This window comes from Monodelphis domestica, chromosome 3 (genome assembly GCF_027887165.1).
Source record: "Monodelphis domestica isolate mMonDom1 chromosome 3, mMonDom1.pri, whole genome shotgun sequence".
Taxonomy (NCBI): Eukaryota; Metazoa; Chordata; class Mammalia; order Didelphimorphia; family Didelphidae; genus Monodelphis; species Monodelphis domestica.
The window spans coordinates 266,977,526-267,004,551 of record NC_077229.1 but is presented as its reverse complement, the minus strand read 5'-3'; the positions used below and the strand labels follow the sequence as shown (position 1 = coordinate 267,004,551).

Here is a 27,026-nt window from a genome sequence, read left to right as displayed (position 1 = left end):
AGTCTACCCACTAAACCACTGAGCCACCTTTTTAAAAAGAGGAGTTTTGAGGGGTAAGGCAGCTTTCTATAGAGTTAAAGTGTCATTGCTTCTGGAATGTATTCCAGTCTGGTGGTTTGACCTCAATGAAGTTTCAGAAGCTGGCTTGGTATGGCTAAAGTGTGTCTGAGCATGAACTCTGGCTGTTACCATTCAAAAAGCACCTGCAAGAGTACACAAGGAAGAGGAGGGATTGACTGGCTTCCTTTGTAAGGGAAGGAGAAGGGGAGGGGATTTCAAAGTAGAGGGAACTATGCTTAACTGACTTAAAACAAGTGGGAATCAGATGGATCTTATCTTTTGAGGAAAAGATAACACTTAATTGAACTATGTGACCAGCTGAATTTACTAACAGTTTTATGTCATGCATGAATAACTAGAGACAATTCTACTAAGCTGGATGCAAGACATTTCAGAGCATGGGTTTGCTGTAAATAAATTATTGCTTTGAACTCTCTGGCTTACTTTGGCCTGGCTCTTCCTGACTCCATTCCTCCCACATCTGTGTGAAGTGATTCATATACTTACCCCATTGCAGTTATTTAGTAAGTGGCAGGACTTTTTTTTTTAATTTTTACTTTCTATTTTAGAATCAATACTGTTTATTGGTCCCAAGGCAGAAAAGTGTTAAGGAATTAATTAAGTGACTTGCCCAAGGTCACATGACTAGGACATGTCTGTGGGTAGACTTGAACCTAGGACCTCCCATCTCTAAACTTGTCTCTCAATCCACTGAGTCACCTAGCTGCACCCAGGCAGAATTTTTTAGTAAACCAAATGAACCAACCTTGAGAGTCCAAGGAAATTATTTCTTTTCTGAATCTAAAACTATGAAAGGTTCATCAAGGTGACCAATTTGATGATGTTCCTCCCTTTGGCTTAACTGGGTTCACTTTTCTTTCTTTTGAGGAATGTATTAAATTTAGAAGAATTCAACTATTTATACACAACCAAAACCCTTTAAATATCTGAGTGCTTAGTTAGAAGAACACAGCGCTACAAAAGAAAAATAGCAACAAAGTGGGGAAAAATGGAAGTTTTGTAATTCTGTATCTGAAAGCCCCCAATCCAGAACACGAGCAGAAAATGCTAATGTACCCATCAGTCAATAAAGTAGCATTTATCAAGCTGCTATTATGCTTTGAGCTGGTGCTAGGCACTGGCTTGGAAATGTGGGGATGTAGAGATATCCAAAGACAAACAGAAATCAGGTTTGTTACCTGTATTCCAATAGACAGACATCGGTTTTTCTTGAAGTGGTCTTTCTTTCTTTCTTCTGCAGTGACTGTGGCCGTGGTGGTGGTGGTGGTTGAGGCGGTGGCAGTATTGCTTCCCATATGTTGACTGGCTGGTCCATGGATCTGGGCATTAGCAGCTTCGATGGCAGCAGTCAGAGCCTTCATACTATCCAAGCTTTCCGTGGAGTTGCTAAGTCCAGACTGACTGATAATATCTCCCCTTTGCCCCTGTCCATCCATGTAGGCATCCTGGGCAGATTCTGTGCTGCTCTGGGCTGTGATAGAAATGAAAGGTTTTGTGGTAGTTCTTGGTGGGACTGGAGGTGGTGTCTTCTTATATGTTGTAATGCAAGATGACACTGGAAGACAGTGAAAACAAGGACAGTATGATTTCTGTTTGGGTTTTGTTTTCTGAATTGGTAGCTAACCATTCATCAGGAGTTAAGGCACATGAAACAAATACACTAACACACAGAACATTTTTTAACTGATGAAATAATGATAGTTGGTGCAGGGGAGACAAAATCAGAAAATACAGCTACTTTTCCAATTAGACACTAACAAGAATCAACAAATAAAGTGCAATACTAAGCAGGGAATTAAACAGCCTAAGAGATCGTTTTTATGTCTCTGATTGCCCATCATGTAACTTAGGGTATCAACCTTAGATTCTCACCTGGCAGATACTAATCTAATATAAAGTAGGCTTCCATCTAGTTACATGGTAATATTGTGATGATGGAAGTTTTCGGTGACTGATAAAGAATACTGGAAAAAGGAAAGAGAAAGACAATAGTGAATGCCTCTCTAGTTCTCCAGCACTGTCCAAATGATGCTCGATTCTAATGCCATCATGGACAGAATTATTTCTATAATGGAGAAGATGTTAATAATAGTTAAAATTTATATTGTAAGCTCTTCATAGACATTATTTCATTTGAACTTCATAAATAAAAGGAAGTTGGGGTGAGTACATATTTTTATCCCCACTGTACATAGAGATATAGGTAGCAAAGTACAAATATTTTCTCACTTTATTCTCACAACAACTCTGGGAAACAGGGATCTGGAATGGACCTCTGAGGCTAGATATTCAAACATGCTCATTTTACAGAGGAGGAGACTGAGACCAAGAAAGAATTGCCCAAGGAAATAAGCATCAAGGGTGGGATTTGAACCCATTCTTCTCCTGCCTCTCTCATTCAAAACTTTGGACCCAGAAAGGCTAAATAATAGGCTCAAAGTCACACACTTAGTTATGGGAAGAACCAGGTCTAGAATCCAAGTCTTTTGACTATCAATACACTATATCACCATTAGTCTGTTAATATCTTTTTTTTTTTTTGTAAAATCTAGTTTCCTTTTTCAGATCCTGTGTTAACCAAGTAAGCTCTTAATGATTCAAATTTTGCATTTCTCAGTATATAGAACCACTGAGGAGGTGGTGTGCAAAGTTAATATATATATCAGGAAAAGGCTAACTATGAGGCCAGAGGGCAACAATGGAACTCGCTCCATTCAGTCTTAACTACATTAAACAGTTATGAAAGGATCATATTCTACTTGTTTTGAGCTTATAGATATATAATAAAAATCAATTTTAGAAAAATCAAAGATCAAAAACAATTAGTTTCCCAAGCCCATACTTTTGCCAGTCAGCAATCAACTATTCCCTTTTTTGTTGTTGTTTGTTTTTTATTCATGTCTGATTCTTCATGATCCCGTTGAGGTTTTCTTGCAAAGCTACTTGAGTGGTTTGCTAGTTCCTTCTCCAGCTCATTTTACAGATGAAGAAACTGAGGCAAACAGGGTTAAGTGACTTGCCCAGAGTAACACAACTTATGTCTGAGGCTGGATTTTAACTCGGGAAGAAGAGTCTTCTTGACTTCAGGTTGGGTATTTTATCCACTGCACCTCCTAGATGCCCCGATTATCCCTTTACTTATTTTATTAGCTGCTTGGCTATTTACTTCCCAAACACCATGTAGGGATTCACAAAAACAATAGATACCAGTGTCCTATGAGTTTGGGAAAAGAGATGCAATATAATGTAGTCAACTTCCATTTATATGAGGTCATGTTGTATCAGATTTTACTGGGCAAACATTGGGTTGTTAAGTTTATTGACAGCCTCTAATTGGTTAATTCAATTACTTGGTCTGTTGACATCTTTGCTCTGGCCTTTTTCTTTGCTCAGCCTATAGGCAAGTCCTTTGAAAACCCAACAATAATTTTTTTTTTGGCTCCAAAATAGACTTGATTAAGTGTAGATGTACTTTGGTTGGTACTTTGAAAAGCTTCTTCTTCTTGAACTTACTATGCATGACTTTGAAAATATTTAATTTTTATTTATATAAGTACATAGTGTGTTTGCTACTAGAATTTAAGCTTCAAGAGGGAAGGGTTTTGTTTTATTTCTTAGACTTCCAGGCCCAGATACACCATCTTTAGCAAATAGTAGGTGCTTAATAGATGTTTACTGAACTGTCCCATTTGACCCCAACTAGTTTGTTTTTTTAACCCGTATCTTCTGCTTTAGAATCAGAAGTAAAGGCTAGGCAATGGGGGTTAAGTGACTTATCCAGGGTCTCATAGCTAGGACGTATCTAAGGTCAAATTTGAACCCAAGACTTCCAGTCTCTAGGTCTGGCTCCCAACAAAGTGATTTTCTTAAAGGCAGGTCTGCTTTTACTCATTAAAACTTCAGTGGCTACTTATTGCTTCTAGGATCAAACATAAACTCTTCTGTTGACCAGTTGAAGCTCTTTAAAGCTGGACCCCTTTCCTTTCTTGTCAATCTTCTTACACATTACTCTTCCACCAATTTTAGGCCATAATGGTTTAATTGCTGCTTCTGCTCATCTGACCTGAATCTCCTTTCACCCCAGTACTAATTCTTCCCCACACCTGAAATGCTTTCCCTTCTCAGCCAGATCTCTTCAATTCTCTGGCTTCCTTTTAGATTTAGTTTAAACTCTACCGTCTAATCCTATCCCAGTCTCCCATCCACCCGGTTTAAAGTAATTACTAGTGCAGGAGAGGAAAAAAAAACAAAAAAAACTACAAAGTCGTAGCCCTCAAGGAGATCACAATTTAATGTGGGAGATTATATGCAAATAAGTATGTATACAAGATCTACCGAGTAAATCCAAGAGATAATCTGTGGGGCAAAGTCAGATGGGGGAAGAAGAGAAAAGGCCTCAGTTAGGAGGGAGATTGGTGAAGGCTAGACGTTAACCAGGGAAGCCAAGAGGTGGCTGAGGGAAAAAAGAGCAATTCAGAAAAACTCACTTCCCCTGCCTCTGGGCAAGTTGTCAGAGGCAATAAAGCATTTTCTTTATAGTTTATAAAGTTTTCTTAATTGCATATGATAAAGTTTTTCTTATTGGGCTTGGATGGCCCTAACGCAGGGGGAGATAATCTCAGGAGGAGGCTCCTTTCTGGACTCCCCTCCCCCAATCCAGAAGCTCCCAGAAAAGGTACTTTGAATGGTTAATGTCCCACCATGGGAGGCCAAGCGGAGGGAAGAAGACAGAGAGGAGGTGAGTTGGGAATTGGAGAATGGAGGAAAGCCTGTGTTTTTAACAGCCTCCTGCTGCTAGCAACCAGTATTCTAGACGCTTCCCTATGCCAGACGAATGCCCCCGTGCCTGGGCATGTCTGCCTTAAGAGATCTATTTAGCTGATACACGCCGAGGAGAGAACCCGAGGGAGAACGCTCCCCTTGCTAATCAAACATAACTTTGTTCTCTGGTAGGTCTAAGGAGGGAAACGTTTGTTTCACAAGTTGCTTTAACTATTTTTAAGGAGACGCCCGAGTGACCACAAAAGCTGGGCTTCCCGAGGTAAGGTTACTATGCAAATCTAGGGAGGGGAGGGATCAGAGTGCCAGTCATTTAAATAAAGAAATTAAAAAAGCCCCAGGCACTTCATTACTGGAAATGATGCAAGATGCTTCCACTTCGCTGAGAACGTAAAACCAAACAAATCTGGGGCTCTGGGTAGCAGCTGCTCTCAGAACAGAGCCAGCCCCTTTACAAAAGCTGAAACCTACCAAGCCAAAGGACTTTGCGTCTTACCTTTCCCCTCCTCCCTAGCCCAGCCTGGAGCTTGGCAACCAGCAACATGGCAACTCGTAGCTATAACATGACGCGGGTACGAGCGTGTGTGTGTATTTTTCAAAGCTGGGCTTTAAAACAATGAAATAGACCATCCTCGCTCCCTGCAACTCTGCTCTCTAGAGACCCCTGGTGGCCACGACGGGAGTATGCCGATGGGCTTCAAAGCGCACCCCGACTGGGGGTTTCCACCTTTCTCAGCTGGAGGAAGGAAGGTAAGTCGACTTGGACCGGGGCCGGGGGCGGAGCGTGGGGGAGGTGGAGATAGGAAGAAGGATGTTGTAAACCCAGGAAGAAGTTTGGGAAATTTGGGCTAGAGTGGCTGTTTCTTAAACACTTGTCAATAGTTTATACCGGACACTAAGAAGAGAATTAACTTCGCTCGCTTATCGTGTTTTGCACAGTGATTACACCTGGTGGTTCCTGCCGGACGGAATCCGCACCAGGCCTGAACCTGGCATTTTCCATTTTTATCTCTCATTAAGATTCTGCCACTCAGTTTCTTGGGAGCCCCAGTTGATTTGCATATTTGCCTTCCAGCTGGTCTGACCTAAGGAATTTTTTAGGTAGGATTTAAAGAATCTGAGGAAGACGGGGAAACCCCCCTCCCCCACTTTTACCGGGCTCTTCTGCTGGTGGGGGCCAACACATTCAGATGCTAATACGTGAGCTAGATTGGTATCCCTTTTCTCTCAAAAACTGGGCTCTATTTATTTTTCGAGATACTGCTCTTCTTCCCCCTTAGCTTCTGCCTTGTAATTAATACTGAGCATTGGTTCCAAGGTAGAAGAGTGGTAAGGGCTGGGCAGTGGGAGTCCAGTGACTTGCCCAGGGTCACACAGGTAGGGAAGTATCTGAGATAATATTTGAACCCAGGACCTCTCGTCTCTAGGTTTGGCTCTCAATTCACTGAGCCACCTAGCTGCCACCATTTCTGTTTATTTAAAGAAGATAAAGTAGTGTTTGTGAACTGACCAGAGTCGTGGGATAAAGTCTAGGCTTGTTAATGTTGACTTGGAGTATTTTTGAAAAGACCAGAATGGGGGCAGCTAGGAGGCTCAGTGGATTGAGAGCCAGAACTAGAGATGGGAGGTCCTCCTGGGTGTTCAAATCTGACCTCAGATACTTCTAAGTGGTGTCAGGGTTAAAATTATGGTTGAGAAGTGGGTGACCCTGGACAAGTCATTTAACCCCCGTTGTCCCTAGCCCTTATTGCTTTTTTGCCTTGGAACCAGTATTCAGTATTGATTCCAGGAAGAATGGTATGGGTTTAGAAAAAAAAAAAAAAGACTAGTGAAGAGTGGATTCAAACTCCCTGTCTGACACTATGTCTACGGGCCAATCATCCTCTAAACCTCAGTTTTACTTCATTTGTAAAAGGAGGAACAAATCCCTTGAATACTATCTCACAGAATTAAGGTCAAAGCATGCTTTGCAAACTTTTTTCTCCATCTTTGTTTATGTGGACACAGTTTAGCACAATATGTGCACCTAACAGGTGCTCAGTGTTTATTGAATTGAATGCAAATTCTTTTTTTTTAAAGAAGCTAGATTGGATTGTATCTTACATTTAGAAAGTGCTTATATTACCGATTAAAATGTTTATAGCTCTGAATAAGAGTAGTTTAATAACTAGCTAACAGCATCATCAATAAAGCAGAAGCGCATAAAGCAAGGATCTAAAAACTTTGCCAATGGGACTCTGGCCAGATACCTGAAAAGTTATGTCCTTGCCCATCCAATTGGTGTTATTGAATGAGAAAGGTATACTAGTGATGCCTTATTTGTGTTTCATCTGTGGTCTATCATGTCATCAAAAGAGATAGTATTTGTAAATCACCCAGGACAGTGCTACACATAGTAGGCACTTAACAAATCCTTGTTCCTTTCCCTTACACGTACTTATTTCGTGGGACCTGCAACTATGGAGATCAGTTGAAACAGATTAAAATGTACTTGGAAATCAGCCCATGTGCTAAAAATATCATTTTGCTCAAGAAAAAATGTAATTGGGAAATATTTAATAAAATAAATAAAAATACAACAAAATATGGTAATATTAATTTGTTTTTTAAAATCAATATGGGGCCTGTAAGGATCCTTATGTACAATTTATTGTTAATTGTTGTCAAGTTAATTAGTTGTGTCTGAATTTTTGTGGCCCCATTTGTTTTTGTTTTTGCTTTTTGGCAGAGATACTGGAGTAGTTTGCCATTTCCTTCTCTAGTTCATTGGCAGATGAGGAAATGGAGGCAAACATAAGTAACTTACCCAGTGTCACCCAGCTAGTAAGTGTCTTAGGCTGGATTTGAACTTGGTTCTCTTGACTTCTGGGGCCACCTAGCTGCCCGTTATGTACAGGTTAGTGGTCCTATTTCTGTTTGACACCATGAATTTTTGAAAAAGGTAGAGGAAGTTTCCTCAGCTTGACCATGTATCCCCACTTTCCCTATCCATCATTTTAAGGGAAATCCCTTTCGATATTTAAAAATTATAAAATCAATGAGGCAAAAAAAGCCTACCTACTAAATCAGTTATACTGCTTTTGTTGTATCAACCAGTTTCTTCAGCATTGTTTTTTCCCAAATGTGGTCTTGTTAGTGTTCAAGTCTTCCATACTTTAATGAGTGGGATGTCTTCAATATTCATTTTTATGACCCTAATAACACAGCTTATAGTTCATTACCCTCTTCATCTCCTATGACCCCCCATCTCCATCCTATTTTATACATTCATAGGGGATGGTCATATCTTAGTCCCCATCATCACCTGAAACTCTTCCAACTTATGAACTATGAGATCTTCCCTTCCCAGCACTGATCACAATCCTGCTTTCTTCATTGCCTCACCACTCCGGAATCAGATTTTTTTGTCCTTACTGCAACATCTGTCTTTTTCCTCAATCCTCCACTGATCTTCCATTCTATTATCCCTTTTTTAGTCTTGCTTTTTTTCCCTTTACCATCTTGATCCTGTAGAGAATCCTTGATTCTTTTATCCCTTTGTCTTCTAACTCTTTATAGATACCCTTTATCTCAATACATCCTCACCATTCACCTTTTCTGTGCCTACTTTCTGGTTGACTTATGCTGATGGAGGAAGTGAGGAGGAGCAGCTAGATATTGTAGTGGATTGAGTGCTACATGTGGAATCAGGAAGATCTTGAGTTCAAATCTAGCTTCAAACATTAGCTGTGTCACCCTGGGCAAGTCACTTAACCCTATTTGCCTCAGTTTCTTACATATAAAATAGTCTAGAAATTGAAATGGCAAACTACTGTAGTACCTTTGCCAAGCATACCCCAAATGGTGGTCACACAAAGATTTGGACACAAATGAAATGATTCAACAATAATAACCATTGCAAACCTATCATCTAACCTTAATTAGGCTCTCACCACTGAACTGCATTCCTTTATGCTTCTTTAATTATAAAATACAAAGCTCTTTCTGGCTTTCTTGACCTTTCTGCATTCGACAATTTTGGCCTGATTTCAACTCCTTCCTTCTAGGCATTTCTTAATTCTGTACTTTCCTAGTTCCTCAGTCAAACTCTGCCTGCGTAACTTCATCTGTAGTATTCTAAGTACAGGTGTTCTGCAAAGTCCTGCTCTGGGCTCCTTCCGTTCTTTTGCCTTACTGATCTCACATGGGTTTCATGATTACTTCTATGGAGATGATACCTAAATTCATCAGTTTCTAATTAGGATGAATGGAGTGCTCAGGGAAGCTGTAGCAGGCATGTCAGCCACAGTAAACTGTCTCCACCGATGGCTAAACTAGGTTGAGGGTAAAGGAGAGGCCTCACACACCTGTCGGTGATTTGGGGGGATGTCTACTCCAGGCATGTGAAAACTTCCTTTAGTAGAAGGAGTAAATGAAAACAATTTGTTCCAGTGGTCATGAAGGCAGCTAATGCTATGGAGTGCTTAGAGCTTGGTTAGGCATAGAAGACACCAAGATCATCCACTGCATTCTAGGCTATCACCAGGCATCTTGACTTTTGTCATGCCCCTGGACTTCAATGACTCTGGAAGAGGGAGTAAGGTTGACAATTTTGTACAACTCTGCCTCACTTAAATATAGTTCATGTACAAGTTAACACATCACCCAGTGATACATTGGTTCTTTGGAAACAAAAATATAAGAAATATAAACGAAGGAAGAACAAGAGTATTTCAACAACACTTTGCTAGTTAGTAGCTGTTCCTGGAACTTTGAGTACCATCTGCTGCCTCTTGGGATTCTCTCAGGCTGTTCCCCAACCCTACAATTCACTCCCTCCCCATCTCAATACTGAAATAAATCTGTGATCTCATCACTTTTACAGTTCCCTCCAAATGATGCCAACTGTAACCCATCTGGGTCTGCCCATCCTGTTCAGCTTTTGTCCATTTTCTCCTAAAATATTCACCACCAGGGATTCACCCAGTGTGTTAGAAGTTTCCCTCAATTTCTTCCAACATTCCAAGGGCTTTCCACCTGTCATCACTCTCTTGCAGTGTCACCAATCCTGTCATAAATTCCTCGATGACATCTTTTACTCTTGTTTGTCATCAGAGTTCCTTGTCGGTCATATGTCTAGCTATGCCCATCTTTTATTTCTCCATTCCTCTCTGTGTGTAATAATTATCTTTGTGTTTTTTTTTTTGAGGCACTGATATATTCCCAATTTGTTACTATATAATTACATTAGTAAAATATTCTCAATTTATTACCACATAATAACATCAGTAAAATGTTAGTATTAAACTGTTCTGTATGTAAACCTGTTGAAATAATTTTCTTCAAGGCTCTGCTCAGGACCAATCTTCCAGGAATGTTTCCTGTCTGCTCTCTCTCTTTTGACTCCACCACTCCCTTATCTTGTATCAGATTTATTTATGCATGGAACTATATCCCTCTAAGTAGAATGAAAGTTCCTTGAAGACCAAGACTTTTTTTTTTCTGCCCTCTTTGTCTGGCATGGTGCCTTGTTTAATATTTCTTAATAACAGCTTGCTGAAGTTAAGGATCAGGCATAACAAGGTGGGTCAATGCTTATGTTTCAAGTTTGGGAAGTCCTTTTTTATTTGTTTTAACAGGTTTGATTGAAAAGAGGGTTCACTTTGAGTGGTATAAGGGAACAGAAAAGGAATTGCTTAGTGGGCTATTTCACCCTTTATAGGATGCCACTGTTCCCAACAAACTGGTTATAATTTTTGCACACAGAACTGCTTTTGTCTCAGCATGGGATAGGTGTTTAAGAACAGGAATGAGAAGAACTGACCTGGAAGGAAAGAACTAGGAACTCAAAATGAAGGAAAAACAGAGGTAACAGGTGAAAGGAGATTGCCTCAAGCAAGATGTGGGTGGAAATTGGAAAATATCCGGATATCTAACTAACTACATTCTACTTAAGTGCTTTCTATTTGGCCTTACCCTTCCCACTTGTTAGGGAAAATGTTAGGAGATAGTGTAATGTTTCATGTAACTATACCTATACTCTTTCTCTCATTTCTTCCTTCCTCTTTCCTTCTCTCCCTCTTCTCATTCCTTCCTTTCGTTCATCTTTCTTTTTTCTCTCTCCTTTCCTCTCCCTCTTTCCTTCCTTTTCTTCTTTCCCTCCTTTCATCCTTCTTTCCTTTATTCCTTCCCTTTCTTTCTTCCCATTTCCTTTCCTGCGTCACAGAATCTTGAGGCTTTGACCTGCTTTTTTTTTTTTTTAACCTGGCTTGGTTTGCCTGGTGGCCCACACTTCTTGGGGCTCAACATAAAGTTGATGAATTTTGGGAAGATAATCCAATTGGCTTTAGCCCTACTGCAGCTCAGAACTCAAGCAAGCTACCAGCGTCAGCTTCCCTAAAACTGTTGTTCATGTGGATTCCCCCCACATCACCCTCAATTCTTTCTATATTGTTTTACCTGGAGATATATCTGTACATGCTGCTGGCTCTGACGGTCCTTTTCTTGATGTAATTGCTGTTCAATCTTTTTTCTCTCTCCTTAGCTTCTGGCACACCTGCCTCTCCCTTTTCTCCCTATTTGCCTGAGCAAGGCATAAGATGTCTGAGGGTTAGGAACTATGTGACTTCATTACTTCAAGAGAATTGGTTATCACCTGGAAGAAGTGATCTCAAAGCCCTGAGTAAATGAACCGATCAAGAATGAAATCATCTTGCCCAGCCTGACAGCTGATGACTAACTGAGAAGGAAGAGAGGTGGTAATGACTACTTAGTAAGGCCACACCATGTGACTGAAAACAAAGTAGAAATAACAATGCATCAGTCTCTGCCAGGATGTTTTAACCAATTGTTTCTGGATGATAGCATGTGATAACATTCATATTGCAGTTCTGAAGGTGATTATGGTGACCTATGTGGAAAGCATTATATAATACCTAATGGGAATTCAATCGGGCTGAAGCCAGAACCGAAACTTTATTTTAGGTTTCTCAGTAACCTTTGCTCACTGACAAAAGTGTCTGTAAGCTAATGGGCTTTTGGGAAGAGGGCATAGCATAGCTCTTGTAAAAAGCAGCAGTATGATGTTATATTAGGCAGGTGGGGGAGACCAGACAGGAAGGCTTTTACACAATACAAAGCAAAACTCATAAACTTGGGAAAACAGGATATCCATGGAGGTAAAGAAAAAAAATGAATGCAGTGACTATTCATTCCTTCCTGCCTATTTAAGGCCTAGTGAAATAATTACCAGAACCAAGCATGATGCTCTAGCTACAGAAGACCTTTCATAAACGTTTATTTAATTTAATTGTTTGAACTTGGAATGTGGTACTGTATGGGAATACTGTTGTATTTCATTACTCTTTTAATGATTTACTCTGTTTCCTTTATTAGGATATATAAAAGAGGGGTGTGTGTGTGTGTGTGTGTGTGTGTGTATGTGTATAAGTAATCTGGGTTAACATATGGAATATTGCTGGCATCTGTGATTTGATCCAGTGAAAATTCGATGTTTTTCTGGTCCCCAAATAGAATCAGAATTTTAAAGCTGGATGCATGGGGTCTGGAGCTGGAATTTCATTAGACAGGAGACTCTCAGGTGAGGAATCTCCTCCTCCTGGTGTAAGTGTACACCTTCTCTATTCCACTATATCGACTAGGCAGTTTTCCTAACAAGAGCATTGACTGATTTGCCAAGTGTCTCATATCCTGTATGAGTCAGGACTTGAACTGAGATCTTCTAAACTCTGGTACCAGCTCTTTGTATTATAGCTGAAAGGAACTTAAGAAATCAATCCAACTTCTTTGTTTTCAAGAAAGATCAGGGTTAGGCTTAGGGTTAGTGTGGCTAAGTAGATAGAGAGTCAGACCTAGAGAAAGGAGGCCAGGGGTTCTAATTTGACCTCGGACACTTCCTAGCTGTATGAGACTGGCCAAGTCACTTGACCCCCATTGCCTGGTCCTTACCACTCTTTTTGTCCTGGAACAACTGATATTTGGTATCCATTTTAAGACATAAGGTAAGGATGTAAGGATTACTAACAAAAACAAAAAGAAAAAGAAAAAAAGATTTAGGAAGGAAGGACACAAACATTTAAGTGCTTACTTGTGTGCTAGGCATTACAAAGTACTTTACAAATATTATATAAATTTAACCCCACAAGAACCCTGAGAGGTAGATGTATATTATTATTCCCATATTACAAGGAAGGAAACTGAGGCACAGAGTGGTTAAATGACTTGCCCAAGTTCATACACAGCTAGCATATGTCCGAGGTTAGATCTGAGCTCTGCTGTACCTGACTATGTACTGCACTGCCTAGTTGCTGCCTAAGACCATACAATTTATCTGTGGCTCTCTCCCTATCACCTGACTCTTAAGCCCCATTCTCTTTCTAGTTTCCTGGGGCTTCTGTTCCTTGACACTTGATAAGGGGTGTGAGAGAATAGAATGATGACTGGTACAGCAAATGTCTGATGCAACATCAGGAAATTATACTGATCTCTAGGACTCCAGATCAAGAAAAGAAATCCAAAGTATTATGACAGGCTACTAAACAAGTTAGCATAGCAGGCTAGTGTTGATTGTGATCCTGATTTCTTGAGGAGAATAAAAGAAAACACTCAATTTGGGATTTTACTCTTCTAAAAAAGTTGAAGACCATTATCGTTTTAGAATTGAAAGGATCTTTAGAGATCTAAGTAGACTAACCATTTCATTTTACAGGTGAAGAAATTGAACCTAAGTGCATCAGTTGTTCAGGGCCAGAAAGCTAGCTGATGGTAGTCAAAATCAGAGCACAAGTCTCCTGACATCCCATTTCTCACTCTTTACTCCCCCCTTCCTGTAGTAATTTTGAACCTTTTACTGGGAAGATTACAGTGAAAATCTTCTGGGACAAGAGTTCTTAATCTGCAGCTGTTTGATTGTTTTAGTCATGTCCAACTAACTTTTTATGACTCCATTTGGGGCTTTCTTGGCAAAGACACTGGAGTGGTTTGACATTTCCTTCTCCACCTTATTTTAAAGATGAGGAAACTGAGGCCAACAGGGAGAAGTGACTTGCTCTTAGGCTGAATTTGAACTCAGGAAGATAAAGTCTAACTGACAGCAGGCCCACCACTCTATCCGATTTGCCACTTGACTGCCCCTAATTTGAAGTATGTGATCTTAAAAACATTTTTTGGATGATATATTCAATGTGATTGATTTCCTTTGTAATCCTACATATTTTATACATTTAAAAAACAATATTCCTAGAAGAGGTTGATTCATAAGATTCTTCTCACCGCCAAGAATTAAGGGGTGCTTTGTATACAGAGACTGATACATTATGGCACAATTAAATGTAATAGACTTTTCTACTGGCAGCAATGCAATGATTCAGGACAATACAGAGGAATTTACGGGAAAGAACGCCATCCACATCCAAAGGAAGAACTGTGGCAGTAGAAATGGAGAAGAAAAGCATATCATGTGGTTTGATGAGTATCTGCTTAGGGTTTTGATGTTAAAAGATCACTCTATTGCAAATATGAATAATATGTAAATGGGTTTTGAACTATGATACAGTGGAAATGCTTGTTAGCTCCTGGAGTGGGGTGGGGAGAATCATGAATCATGTAACCATGGGAAAATATTCCAAATTAAAAAAAATTAAAAATAAAAGAATTAGGGGGTGCTTCTAGGACAAAAAAGAGATTAAGAATCTCTGTTCTAGGCTATAAATATGGCTTATCCTTGGCCCACCATAGACAGAGCTACCGTGTGCCTTTTCAGCATTCCTATTCCTATTTGGTCCTACCCAAAGTGTATAGTAGTCGGGGAGTAGTTAAGCTCTTGATGTCTTTTGAGTTTAAAGGAAGGACTCCAGATCAGATTTTAAAAGCCTTCTGATACTTCCTGGTTCTCACAGAAAGAGCTAGTTGGGCCAGGCAGTGAACATTTATTAATCACTTACCTTTGGAAAACACCCTTGCATACAGTAAAAAAAAAAAGAACCTTCCTTTGCCTTCAAGGAGCTTACATTCTAATAGAGGAAGACCACACACAAAAGAGAGCTGAAAAAAAGTTCACTCCCTCTGTGCTTTGCACTTGTCTTTCCACTTTCACCCAGAAATCACCATTATATAGTTCATCCATTTGGATCTAGAGGTAATAGTGCATACTGCTAGCTACTCTTTTTATATGGGTAATTGTCCACACCTGACTCCCTTGAAAGAAGTCACAATGTGCAATAAATAGTTGGATATATCCTTACAAATAAATACTTTAAATTTACAAGTTGACATTTTTCTTCACTTGTTGGGCCCCTGTCCCTGGGGGGTACACAGCCTGTGCTACAGAGATAGCAAACTAAATAAAGCAAACATTCCTTTCTTTCTCTTAGCCTACCATAAACTGTTACTGCACGTGTGGACCTCTGAGAGGCTGGCTCTACCCAAGGCTTGGGCTAAATGCCAGGATTCATTTAATGTAGCTTAAGGAGGGCTCCTAAAGGTTTATCTGGAAACAACATTCTGCATTCATTAGAGTTATAGACCCATCAGACACATTTTGAACCTGGACTTGGAAAAAACTCCTTTAAAAAATAAACAAAACCAGTGTGTTGCATGGAGACATAAGAGAAAATTGGCATCTCCACACCCATAGCTTCAATTAAAAGAGACAGACATATGAAGACATGCCTTTTATCCTGAAACAAATACCCTGGAGCAAAAAGAACTTTATCTGTGGTTGCCTGGTATTGCTTATTTTCTTAAATTCTCAAAAGGAAAGACTATAAAAAGTGAGTAATAAATAATAGAAAATTATAAATAGTAACAAATAAGTGAATAATAGTAAAAAACTATAATGTGAGTGTTAAATAGTAAAAGCTAAATAGTGAGTAATTAATAAAAACTATACATATTAATAAATAGTAAAAACTACAAATAGTAATAAAAACTAAATAATACTAAATAGTAAAAATTGAATAGTAACACATAGTAAGTAACTATAGAGAATAACAAACAGTAAAAATTAAATTGTATTAAATAGTAATAAAAAATAAAAAACTGAATAGTAACATGGTAAAAAACTAGTAACTATAAACAGTAAAGAAAAACTAGTAATAAATAGTAAAACTAATTTCTGGATTTTCATTTTTGTAAGAACCAACACATTACCTGGAAGGTAAGTGTGTATAATATACATAACAGGTATACATACATATGTATACATATAATACACATGCACATATCAGCCAGGTAGCTCAGTGGATAGGACAAGAGGCCTGAAGTTGGGAAGATTCATTTGGAGGGAGGGGAGTTAAATGATTTGCCCAGGGTCCCACAGCTAGGAAGTGTCTGAGGCCATATTTGAATCTAGGACCTCCCATCTCTAGACTTATCTCTCAATCCACTGAACCACCTAGCAGTCCCCTAAGGTTTTTGATTTGTTTTTTAAAGGAAGATTCTTTAACTCTGGCCTCAGACACTAGCTGAGTGACTCTGGGCAAGTAACTTAACCCTTTTTGCCTCAGTTTCTCAACTGAAAAGGAAATGGCAACCCCCTTCAGTATCTTTGCCAAGAAAAACCCCCAATGGGGCCACGAAGAGTCATGCATTATTAAAAACACAAATGAACAACACAAGCTCTTTTAGGCCAGGGCTCAGAATTTTTGTCTGGATCCTCACCATCTAGTCTTTACTCGAACACTGTATGGTAAAAAAAAATTAGTCACCACACAAACTCATTTAATCTTCCTGAAGCTTAGGATACATTTAAATCCCTAGAAGACTTGGATAGAAACTGTAAACTGGAGTAGAATGGTTAACTTTGTAACAGGACGACATCCTGCTGGAGAAACTGTATTTGTTCTTGCGTCCCCAACAGCTCTAAGAAAGGCCTTTGGGATAAACAAACACCAGGCGCTGCTTGAGAATGTAAAGATTGGAATCCTCCTACCCTGCCCAGAAAGCACCTAAGGAGCCTGGCTGTTTTCTTTTCAGCTGACTAGAAGAAAAAGAAATTTAAGCGGCGGCGTTCCAAGAACTCCGGGACAGGAATGAGGGGAGGAAAGCCTAGAGAAAACGTGAGCTCCCATTTGGATGGAAGCTATCTGTTGGAGTAGAGGTTGACTTCGGAGCATTTGGATGGCTCCAGCTCCAAGGGTCAGCCCATTTGCAGTTACTGATAACCTTATCTTTAGGCAGTCTTGTCACCCTGCGGCACCTGGCTGGGAGGTAATAAAACTGTTGCCTTATCGGCTTGGGGAGGAGTTAGCCCAAGCTCAGCTCGATATAATTATGGTAAACTGAAATTGCCATTCATTTACAAAAAAAAGAAAAGGAGAAAATAACAACTACTGGGGGGCGGAGGTTGGGGTGGGGGGGAGGAAAAGGCTTCAGGCAGGAAATTGGATCTGCTTTTTTCCTTTGGATTTCAAAAAGCAAACTAGCAAAACCGTCCCGTGTTTTCCGAGGAGTGAGAAAAACAACTTGACTAGTCTCCCCCCAGGGTTAACAGGATTGCTGACGGCTCCAGCCCTCGTGATGGTCAGGAAAAAAGAGGATCAAACCCTCCCGAAAATCCTAGGAGGAATCTTGGGAGCTTTCCTTTCTAAATGTAAATGACTGAGTCATTGCTTTGCTAAGAAGGGGAGGAAGTTAGAATCACCCCAAATGACTCATTCGTTGCTGTTAACTCTGGGAGCTGGATTAAAAAAAATTTTTTTTTTTAGCTTAAGAGCAGCAACAAATCAGCTTTAAATACTGGCACTTTAGGAAATTCCCCTGCTTTGGGATGAATGCCATCTGCACAAAAGAAGTCCTATTGACATCTCATTTACAATCTCCCCCGGGACACAGACTAGACCGTTTCTATAAACCCGTGCTCAGAAACACCTATTGTTTGGAATCATCATCTAGCCCCGGGGTACCACCACTCCCTATTGTTTTGGAAAGTAAAAGATGTTGACCTGGGAGCTTTGGAACTGTGGAACCCTGAATAGAGGAAGAAGAAAACAACAACCCCCTTTTTCCTAAATCGCAACATGCACATGCATACGAATTCATACATATATACATTGCAAAGGTGAAATTTAATGGTATTTCCATTAGGATAAGTGTTGCATAAGGGATGTCTCCCGCCTGCAGTCACATTTTGGTACTGTAGTGATTTTGAATGACGCCAACCCTGTGCTTTAGGAATGTAAAGCCCGGACAACATGCTTTCCAGAGTTATACTTCGGCTGGTTCTCAGCCTTCCAAAAAGGCAACATTACTGCGTCAATTAAAAAAAAAAAAGGCTAGGTAGTTCTTTGATTACTTGTCCAGGTTTTTTTTCCTTTAAGGATTTCTAGGTTGACTAGAATTCTTTAAAAGAAAAACAAAATTTAAAGCTTATCAACCTTTTAGGCTTTTTCCTCCTTCCTTCAAAACTATCTTCCTAGCACTACCACCATTCCTCATAGATCACTGAATTTATCCCCCCATCCACTGTATTATGCATTTATTATCACTCAAAATTATATTTCCATATAATTCATTTTTGCAATAGAGATCTTTTAAAGGCAAAACCCCAATAGTTCACTGAATTTAAAGCTGGAAGATAATGTCTATTCATTTAGGACCATCTCCCTTATTTTGTGGATGGGAACATTAAATTAAATAGGTTACTGAAAGTCATACAACTAGTCTGGCCAAGCTCATCTTCATTTCTTAACTTCTAATATTCTTTCCATTCTTTATTCCTTTTCTAAGCAAAGTTAGGTGAGCTTTAAGAACTCAGAGGATTTGTTCTTGGCTTCACAAAGTTTCCCTCAAATTTGGGGCATCTGACTATGTTAAAAATTTTCAGTTACTTCATATTTCACACATCTTTTTTCTGCTAAGCCATCTTGAATATTAATTATGAAAGCAGAGATTTTACCAATGTGTTGACCTTTTTTCTGTTCTGATCTGCAACATTGCATCCTTCGGATGCTGGCCATGTGTTAGGTCTGAGATTATAAAGGCCAAATAAAGCATTGACAGAGCTGATGTTATCTGATGAATCTGGAACTGTCTGCACCAGTCTAATAAACTAATAACTAAAAGGAGTGATCTCTTGTGGATAGTCACAAAAGGAATATTTAAGCATTAAAAAGAAATAAACTTAAAAGCATTTTTGGAAGGCCAGACAAGAATTAAAAAAGTCCTTTTGAGATCTTCTAGTTCAACTCCTTCAGTTTGTAGAGGAGGGAATTAAAGCTATAAAGTTCAAGGACACAAAACTGGTAAGTGGCTAGGCTAAAATTAAAACCCAGTTTACAGGCAAGGGCAGCTAGGTGGCAGGGTGGGTAGATTGCAGAGCCTGGAGTGAGGAAGATTCATCTCCCTGAGTTCAAATATGACTTCAGACAATAGCTATATGATCTTGGTCATTTAACACTATTTGCCCCAGTTTCTTCATCTGTAAAATGAGCTGGCGGGGACAGCTAGGTAGCTCAGTGGTTTGAGAGCCAATCCTAGAGATGGGAGGTCCTAAGTTCAAATCATACCTCAAACACTTCCTAGCTGTGTGACCCTGGGCAAGTCACTTAACCCCCATTGCCTATCCCTTACTGCCCTTTGCCTTGGAACCAATATTTAGTATTGATCTAAGATGGAAGGTAAGGGTTTTAAAAAAATAAGCTGGAGAAGGAAATGGCAAACCACTCCAATGTCTTTGTCAAAAAACTCCAATGATCAGACACAATTGAAACTACTGAACACCACACAATGTGGTTGCTTTCCTTTCCTTTTATTATTTTTAAATAATCCTTACTTTCTGTCTTAGAATTAATACCAAGTATTGGTTCCGAGGCAGAAGAGCAGTAAGGGCTAGGCAATGGGGGTAAATGACTTGCCAAGGATCATACAGCTAGGAAGTATCTGAGGTCAAATTTGAACCTAGAACTACCTGTCTCTAGGCCTGGCTCTCAATCCACTGAGCCACTCAACTGCCCCCTTTAATGTCATTTAAAAAGATTATTGAGTAAGTGTTATTTAATGAAGATTAAGTGAATAAATGTTGTTTAACAAATTTATCAAATGTTACTTAATATTATTTATCGAGTTAATGATAAAATATTTTTTAAATAACTTCTGTTAGTTAGGAATTAGTTAATTCCTTTTACTATTTATTGTAATTCACTTATGCCAACTTTTGTAAACAAATAAGTTGAAAGGAGGACTTGTTAGAATCCTGTATCCCTTGGACTTTGAATCTAGAGGACCTGGGTTTTAATACTACCTGTGGCACTTATTTGTTATGTTACCCCACCTAGATAAGTAATTTCACCTTTACATGTCATAGGAAATCCCAAAGTCTTATTAACTCCTAGATTTCTGGGACATTGCAATTTGAATTTGTGGCAGTTACTGCCTATGGATTTCCCTACAGAGGTCCTCCTTTACAACTAATAGAATGTGAAAAGCATGGAAAGAAGGTGTTGTTCCTCAAATCCAGAAACAGGTAGTTAGTAAGCTTGTGGGTTAATTGATTGATTTTGAATTGATAGTTCCATTTGGAACTACAATTATAGAAGCACTATTTAAATTGTGAAGGGACATTCTCAGGAAATGCAAATTGGGACAGCTAGGTGGCTCAGTGGATAGAGTAATAGGCTTGGTGTCTGGAGGACCCAGGTTCAAATCAGGCCTGAGATACTTCCTAGCTTTGTGACCCTGGGCAAGTCACTTAACTCTACCTAGCCCTAGCCCTTCTATCTTAAAAGTCTTTCCTTACTAGTTACTAAGACGGAAAGGGTCTAAAAAAAAAAAGGCTTACATTGACTCTAGTTCTCTAGCCCCCAAAAATAGTCCTCCCCCAAGCAATATTATTTATCTATTAATTTGCTAGCTCTCATTTTTAAAAGTAGAAAGCCAAGGACCTCTGCATACCCTGATATCTCCTGCTTTCCATCATTAAGGGCAGGCCTTTTAGACACAACATTCCATCCCAAGGTGTCACTCTTCCATCCCAAAACCATCCCTAGGATTGAAACTCAACCATTGAAATTATTTGTGTACAAGAAAGTATCAGCTAGCCAAGACCAAATTATCTCTCAAGTCTCCCTTCAGCTCTCCCCCACCATTCAGGAATGTTAGTCTTTGACCCTGGACACCAGAAACCACACTAAAAAATATCCTACTCCCAAGGACAGACTTTTTAGTTATTTACTTACTTTATGGAGTTTGGGTTTAGATGACCTGCTCTGTAAAGCAGAAAATCAACAGAGAGAAGCACACAAAGCTTCAGGGGGAAAAAAAGTTGTGGGGGTACTGAACTGTAAATTAGAAAATTTGCCTTTTTTTCTAGAACAATCTGATTTTTGTGGTTAAAACCCCATATAATCCCTAGTTTGGATTTGTTTTGCTCCTTTTCCTTTCTGGCTGGTACTAGGAAGGGCTTTTTAATAACAAATGACATCACAACAACAAAAGCCCATAAGAAACTCTGTCAAATGAAGAAAAATAGGAATTTCTGTCCTATTATTACTTGACTTGACTTCCTTGATCTTATCAGTATGAGAGGAAGACTCTTAAAGTGACACTACAAGCCTAATCAATCCTGTTGTTTAACAAAAAAATCAGCATGATTCAAATTTTTGTCTATCATGAGAGGTCAAAACAAGGTAAGAATCTTTATCTACTTCCTTTTTATTTGCCACAGCAAAATTCTGATGTTCCAGAAACAATCTAGACAGTCCCTTGAAGTTTGATATTAGAGATTTTGACAAAGTTAGGGAGAGGACACATTCTTGTAAGATGTTTTGGGGCCTGAACATGAAAAATATACAGTGCCTTTATTTTTAGACTTTTTGGCCCCATGACTTCACTACATAGGAACTCCCTCAGGAAACACTCTCTTCCAAAGCAGTTTTGTACCAGTTCTGCAGCTGATCATTTTAGAGATTTGCCTGGGGCCCTGAGCTATTAAGTAGTTCTACCAGTGTCCTTTATTTGTCAGAAGAGGGATTTGAACTCATATCTTTCTGGTCCCTGAGCCAGGCTCACCACCCATTTTGCAATTTTGCCTTTCCTCAGTCTTTTAAGCATAATTTTTCAGAATTTTAAGCTCAAGCTTCAGGTGATGCTCTCATGGGTTTTTCTGCTTACTTTCTACCTGTTCACTGTAACTGGTAAATTGTTCCTGGTACTTTGCTATTTGGTCATGTCTGACATTTTGTGACTCCATTTGGAGTTTTCTTGGCAAAGGTACTAGAGTAGGGGCAGCTAGGTGGCACAGTGGATCAAGCTCCAGGCCTGGAGTCAGGTTCAAATCCGACCTTAGATACTTAGTTGTGTGAGGCTGGGCAAATCACTTAACCCCACTGGTCTAACCTTGTCATTCTATCTTATTGTTATTAAGTCAAAAATATGGGTTAAAATATAAAACCAGATACTGGAATGGTTTGCCATTTTATTACCCAGCTCATTTTACAGATGAGGAAACCGAGGTAAACAGAATCACACAGCTAATATCTCAGGCCAGATTTGAACTTAGGTCTTTTGAACTTCAGCTAGGTGGTGGACAGCGTGCCAATAGAGTGCTGGGTCTGCAGTCAAGAAGACTCATCTTCCTGAATTCAGATAAGACCATTGTAACTGACTAGCTGTATGATCCTAGGCAAATCATTTAACTCAATTTGTCCCAATTTCCTCCTCTGAAAATGAGCTGGAGAACAAAATGGCAAACTGCTATAATATCTCTGCCAAGGAAACCCCAAATGGGCTCACAAAGAGCTGGACACCCTGAATGACAATTTCCTGACTCTAGGTTTACTGCTCTATTCACTGAGCTAGCTAACTGCCCTGTACAAAATATTTATTAAATAATGTTTATTCCTTCTTCAAGTGAAATAAAATATATGCAAAGTGCTTTAAAAGTTTCAAAAAGCCTTGCATTAGTGTTAGTTTATTCTGTTCTCCTACAGCCCTAATTCCAGAGGGTGTATTTGATTTATGTGCTTTCTCCTTCAGTCTACCCTACTTCCTTAGTTATCAAGAATTAGAACTCTTCTCCTTTCTGTCATGGTTGAACATCCAAAGGGTTGGGTTCTCCACAATGGCTCCCCTGATCTTTTCATTATCAGAGTCAAGTATAATATTGTCTTTCCAAAAGGCCCTATTCTTCTCTTTACCAGCATCATCAAAAATGGCTATTTCTGGGTTTGGCTACCCATCCTCATCCCACAGGCCCAATAGATAGTCTGAGCCCTTCCCTCACCTCCCCACCAACAATGACCTTCACATTCCACTTAAGTCTAAAATTAAAGCTTTACCCATTTGTCTTATAGTTATCAACGTCTCCCCCTTCACACTTAGGAAGTTTTGAGGTTTATTTTATTTCTCACTGATGTATACTTTTAGCCCACTGGAAAGAATAAATACTTGTTGGATCGAACTGGGACATTCCACAATTTTCCCATTCAGTATTCATTTGTGATGTATCTCAGAGAATGGAAATATAATAATTATATCTTATATTGTTGGTTAAAAAATAAAGAGCTAATCTTTAAAGTTATTCTTCATATTTGTGTGTGTGCCTGAGATAGATATAGATGGAATAAACTGTTATCTCAACAAAACATTCCACAGCCTATCATTTAAGACCTTTCTCCTTTCTCCCTCCTCTTTACCCCCACGCTAGAACAGAAAGAACAGTTATTTATTGGTTGGTTGTTGTCCTTTGTACTTGAACAGGACCAAAATGATATCACTGACGTCTTCTGACTCAAACATAAATTGTGTTTAAGTGAGGCAGTTACACCAAGTCCTCAGCCTCACTTTCTCTTCCAGTCATCCAGTGGCAAGACGAAAGTCAGGACAATTTTGGCAATGGTCCGGGGTGCAGTAGATGACCTTGGTGTCTTTGATGTCTAACCAAGCTCTAAGCACTCCACAGTGCCTGCTTCAGCTGCCTTCGTGGCCTCTGGAACAAGTTGTTCTCCCTTTCTGCTGGGGAAGTCTTAATGTGCTTGGGGTAGACATCACTAACTCATCAATGGTAATTCAGGAAAGACTAGTACTTCTGTTGTGAGGCCTCAGTGACCCCTTTTCAGGGCTGTTTTCCTTCTTTGGGCACAAGTCAAGTCATCCTTCAATGACTGGTCCTTTTCAAAAGCGGACCAATGACCCCCCAGTTCTCACCTGTGACTCCAAGAAGCTGTAGCATGTATAGTGACCACACTGATAAACTGTGCAGTAGGTGGGCTAAATAAGGTTGAGGGTAACTGACAGGCTGCAAACAGATTTATTTATTTTTTATTCTGTCCTAGCAACAACTCTAAGACAGAAGGACAAGAGCTAGGTAAATGGAGTTACGTGATTTGCTCAGGGTCACAGCTAGGAACTGAAGCCAGATTTGAACCCAGATCCTCCTGACTTGCAAGTCTGGTTCTCTATACGCTCAACCACACAGCTGTCCCCCTTACACTTGTTTATTAATTAAGGCCAAAAAAGAATGATCCCTTCACAGGATTTCCTTCTCCTTTCTTTTCCCCCAATACATTAACTAATTTTTTTACAATTAACTATATTTTACTTTTATTTTTAACTCATTGCATTTTATATCATTTGTGTAAAAACATTTTTAGTGGGTGGAAGAAAAGTGAAAAAATATCTTTAAAAATAGTCATACAATTTAGGAGGAATCATGGAAAATATAGGACCTAGAGCGGGAAGGGTCTTATAAATCATCCAGTCCCAACTCCCCTCATTTTATAGATGAGGAAACTGAAGGCCAGAGAAGACATCTATTGGGGTAATACAATTTGAAAGTGGCAGAATCTGGATTTAGACTTCATTCCTCTAACTCAGAATCTAGTATTCATTCCATTGTACCATGCCATCTCTCAATGATTAGGCATATAGAAATTAGGTTTTTCAAAGGATCTGAGTTTGGCTTAATTTCAGGAAGAAGCTACAGGAAATAATTTATGTTAGTCGATAGCTAGAAGGTAGATAGAGTTGTGGGTTTGGAGCCGGGAAGCCCTGAGTTTGAATTCTGCCTCAGATACCTGCTAGCTGTATAATCCAGAGTAATTCACTTAACCTCTGCCTCAGGTTCCTTATCTATAAAAATGGGACAGTAATAGCACTTTGTCATGGGGTTGTTGAGATGGTCAAATGAGATGGCATATGTATTTTGCAAATCTTAAAGTAACAGTAACACAAGCAAAGTTTTTAATAAACTTTTAGCACACCATATAAATGTTGGTGATCAGTAATTTTCATGAGTTAAAAAAAAAGGAAGATTATGGTATAATTTTAATGTGTCTAGAGCTGCCAAAGCTGAAAGCTTTGATGCCATTACTGTTATCTCCCTGATGGATGGTACCTAAAAACTTGTTTTCAGGAATAAGATGGAGGGCAGGTCCCAAGTGTGATAGAAGGCAGGCTCAAGAAGCCCAATATAGCTTCCCAAGTAATATGTTGAGATTTCAAACCAACAGGTAGATTGGGACATGGGGATAGCTATTGGGAAGGAAGTGCCATAGATCGGAAAATTAGAAGGATTTAGAGTAAGAACACACACAAAATCTGTTAAGATAAGGGCAGCTGGGAAACTAAAGAGAGATTGCAAGTCTGAGGGGTTAGGAGAAGAGAAGGGAACAAGTAGCTTGGGTTGGGGGAAGGGTTAGCTTGAACCTTTCCTTCCTTCCTTCCTTCCTTCCTTCCTTCCTTCCTTCCTTCCTTCCTTCCTTCCTTCCTTCCTTCCTTCCTTCCTTCCTTCCTTCCTTCCTTCCTTCCTTCCTTCCTTCCTTCCTTCCTTCCTCCCTCCCTCCCTCCCTCCCTCCCTCCCTCCCTCCCTCCCTCTCTCTCTCTCTCTCTCTCTCTCTCTCTCTCTCTCTCTCTCTCTCTCTCTCTCTCTCTCTCTCTCTCTCTCTCCTTCTTTTCTTTTCTTTCCCCTTACCTTCTGTCTTAGAATCAATACTGTGTTTTGGTTCCAAGGCAGATTAGTGGTAAGGCTTAGGTAATAGGGGTCAAGTGAGTTGTCCAGGGTCACACAGCTAGGAAGTGTCTGAGGTCACATTTGAACCCAGGACTTTCACATACTGGAGGGATGGTCCCTGTGATTCTTTGCTTCACAGAGGCCTGGGTACCACCACCTAGGACTAGGGAGTGTCTGGGGCCACATTTGAACCCAGGACCTCCCATCTCTGGGCCTAACTTTCAATTCATTGAACTACCCAGCTGCCCTCTTGAACCTTTATTCTAAGCTGGGTATGAGTCCTACCTCTGTAAAGTAGGGGCAATGTGTTTGTCTCATGTGCTACCTTATCTCACTCCTTTTAGGTGCTTTGGGCACCAGTGCCCTCTTGATGCTTTCCCTACACCAGATGGCCATTTAGGTCATAGACTGAAAATCAGAGACCTTACAAATCATCTGGAACAACCTTACTTCACCCTTATTAGAGGAAGTTTGGGGAGCTATATGGCGCAGCGGATAGAGAACTGAGCCTGAAATTAGTCAGAAGACTTATCTTCTTGAGTTCAAAACCTACCTCAGATACTTACTAGCTATGTGACCCTGAAGAAGTCACTTAACTCTTTTTGCCTCAGTTTCCACATCTGTAAAAAAGAGATGGAAAAGGCAATGGCAAACCACTCATATCTTTGCTGACAAAACCCCAAGATGGAATCATGAAGAGTCAAATATAAATAACACAAAAGGGCGACAAGTGGCTCAGTGGGTGGAACACTAGTTGTGGAGTCAGAAGACCTGAGTATAAATCCAGCCTCTAGCACTTCCTGACTCTGGGTAAGCAACCACTTGCTTCAGGGTCCTTAATTGTAAAAATATCATAATAGTATCTCCCTCACAGGGTTTTTGTGAGAATCAAAGGAGATATCTATAAAGCACTTAAAGTAGTGCTTAATATATTTTATAAATTGGATTAGATAGTTGGATTAGAAATGCAGGTGAGGGGGCAGTTGGGTGGCTCAGTGGATTGACAGCCAGACCTAGAGATGGGAGCTCCAGGGTTTGAATCTGGCCTCAGACACTTCCTAGCTGTGTGACCCTGGGCAAGTCACTTAAGCCCCATTGCTTAGCCTTAGAACCAATACATGGTATTGATTCCCAGAGAGAAGGTAAGGGTTAAAAAAAAAGAAAGGCAGGTGAAAACATATGATTTATCACTTGTTTATTTAGGTATATGTTTTGAGGTTTT

General features: G+C 39.7%; 1 protein-coding gene and 1 long non-coding RNA gene across 11 annotated transcripts in view; one reads left to right on the top strand and one right to left on the bottom strand.

Moving 5' to 3' along the window:
* DLGAP1 (DLG associated protein 1) overlaps positions 1 to 27,026 on the bottom strand; it is a 1,166,486-nt gene that overhangs the window by 102,323 nt on the left and 1,037,137 nt on the right. For 8 of the 9 annotated variants that reach the window (XM_001364232.4, XM_056820788.1, XM_056820790.1 and 5 more), the window contains one exon: positions 1,260 to 1,636. In XM_001364232.4, the coding sequence (XP_001364269.1) occupies positions 1,260 to 1,636 (377 nt within the window). The remainder of the gene's footprint in view (positions 1 to 1,259; positions 1,637 to 27,026) is intronic. The other variant, XM_007487658.3, reaches the window with a different exon arrangement.
* LOC107651807 (uncharacterized) lies at positions 4,497 to 15,787 on the top strand. Of its 2 annotated transcripts, XR_001628874.2 has the most exons (4): positions 4,497 to 4,819; positions 5,035 to 5,122; positions 5,375 to 5,610; positions 11,384 to 15,787. It is a non-coding gene; the product is annotated as an uncharacterized LOC107651807 (long non-coding RNA). The 2 variants fall into 2 exon arrangements; XR_001628873.2 differs by having other exon boundaries at positions 4,499 to 5,122; positions 11,384 to 15,786.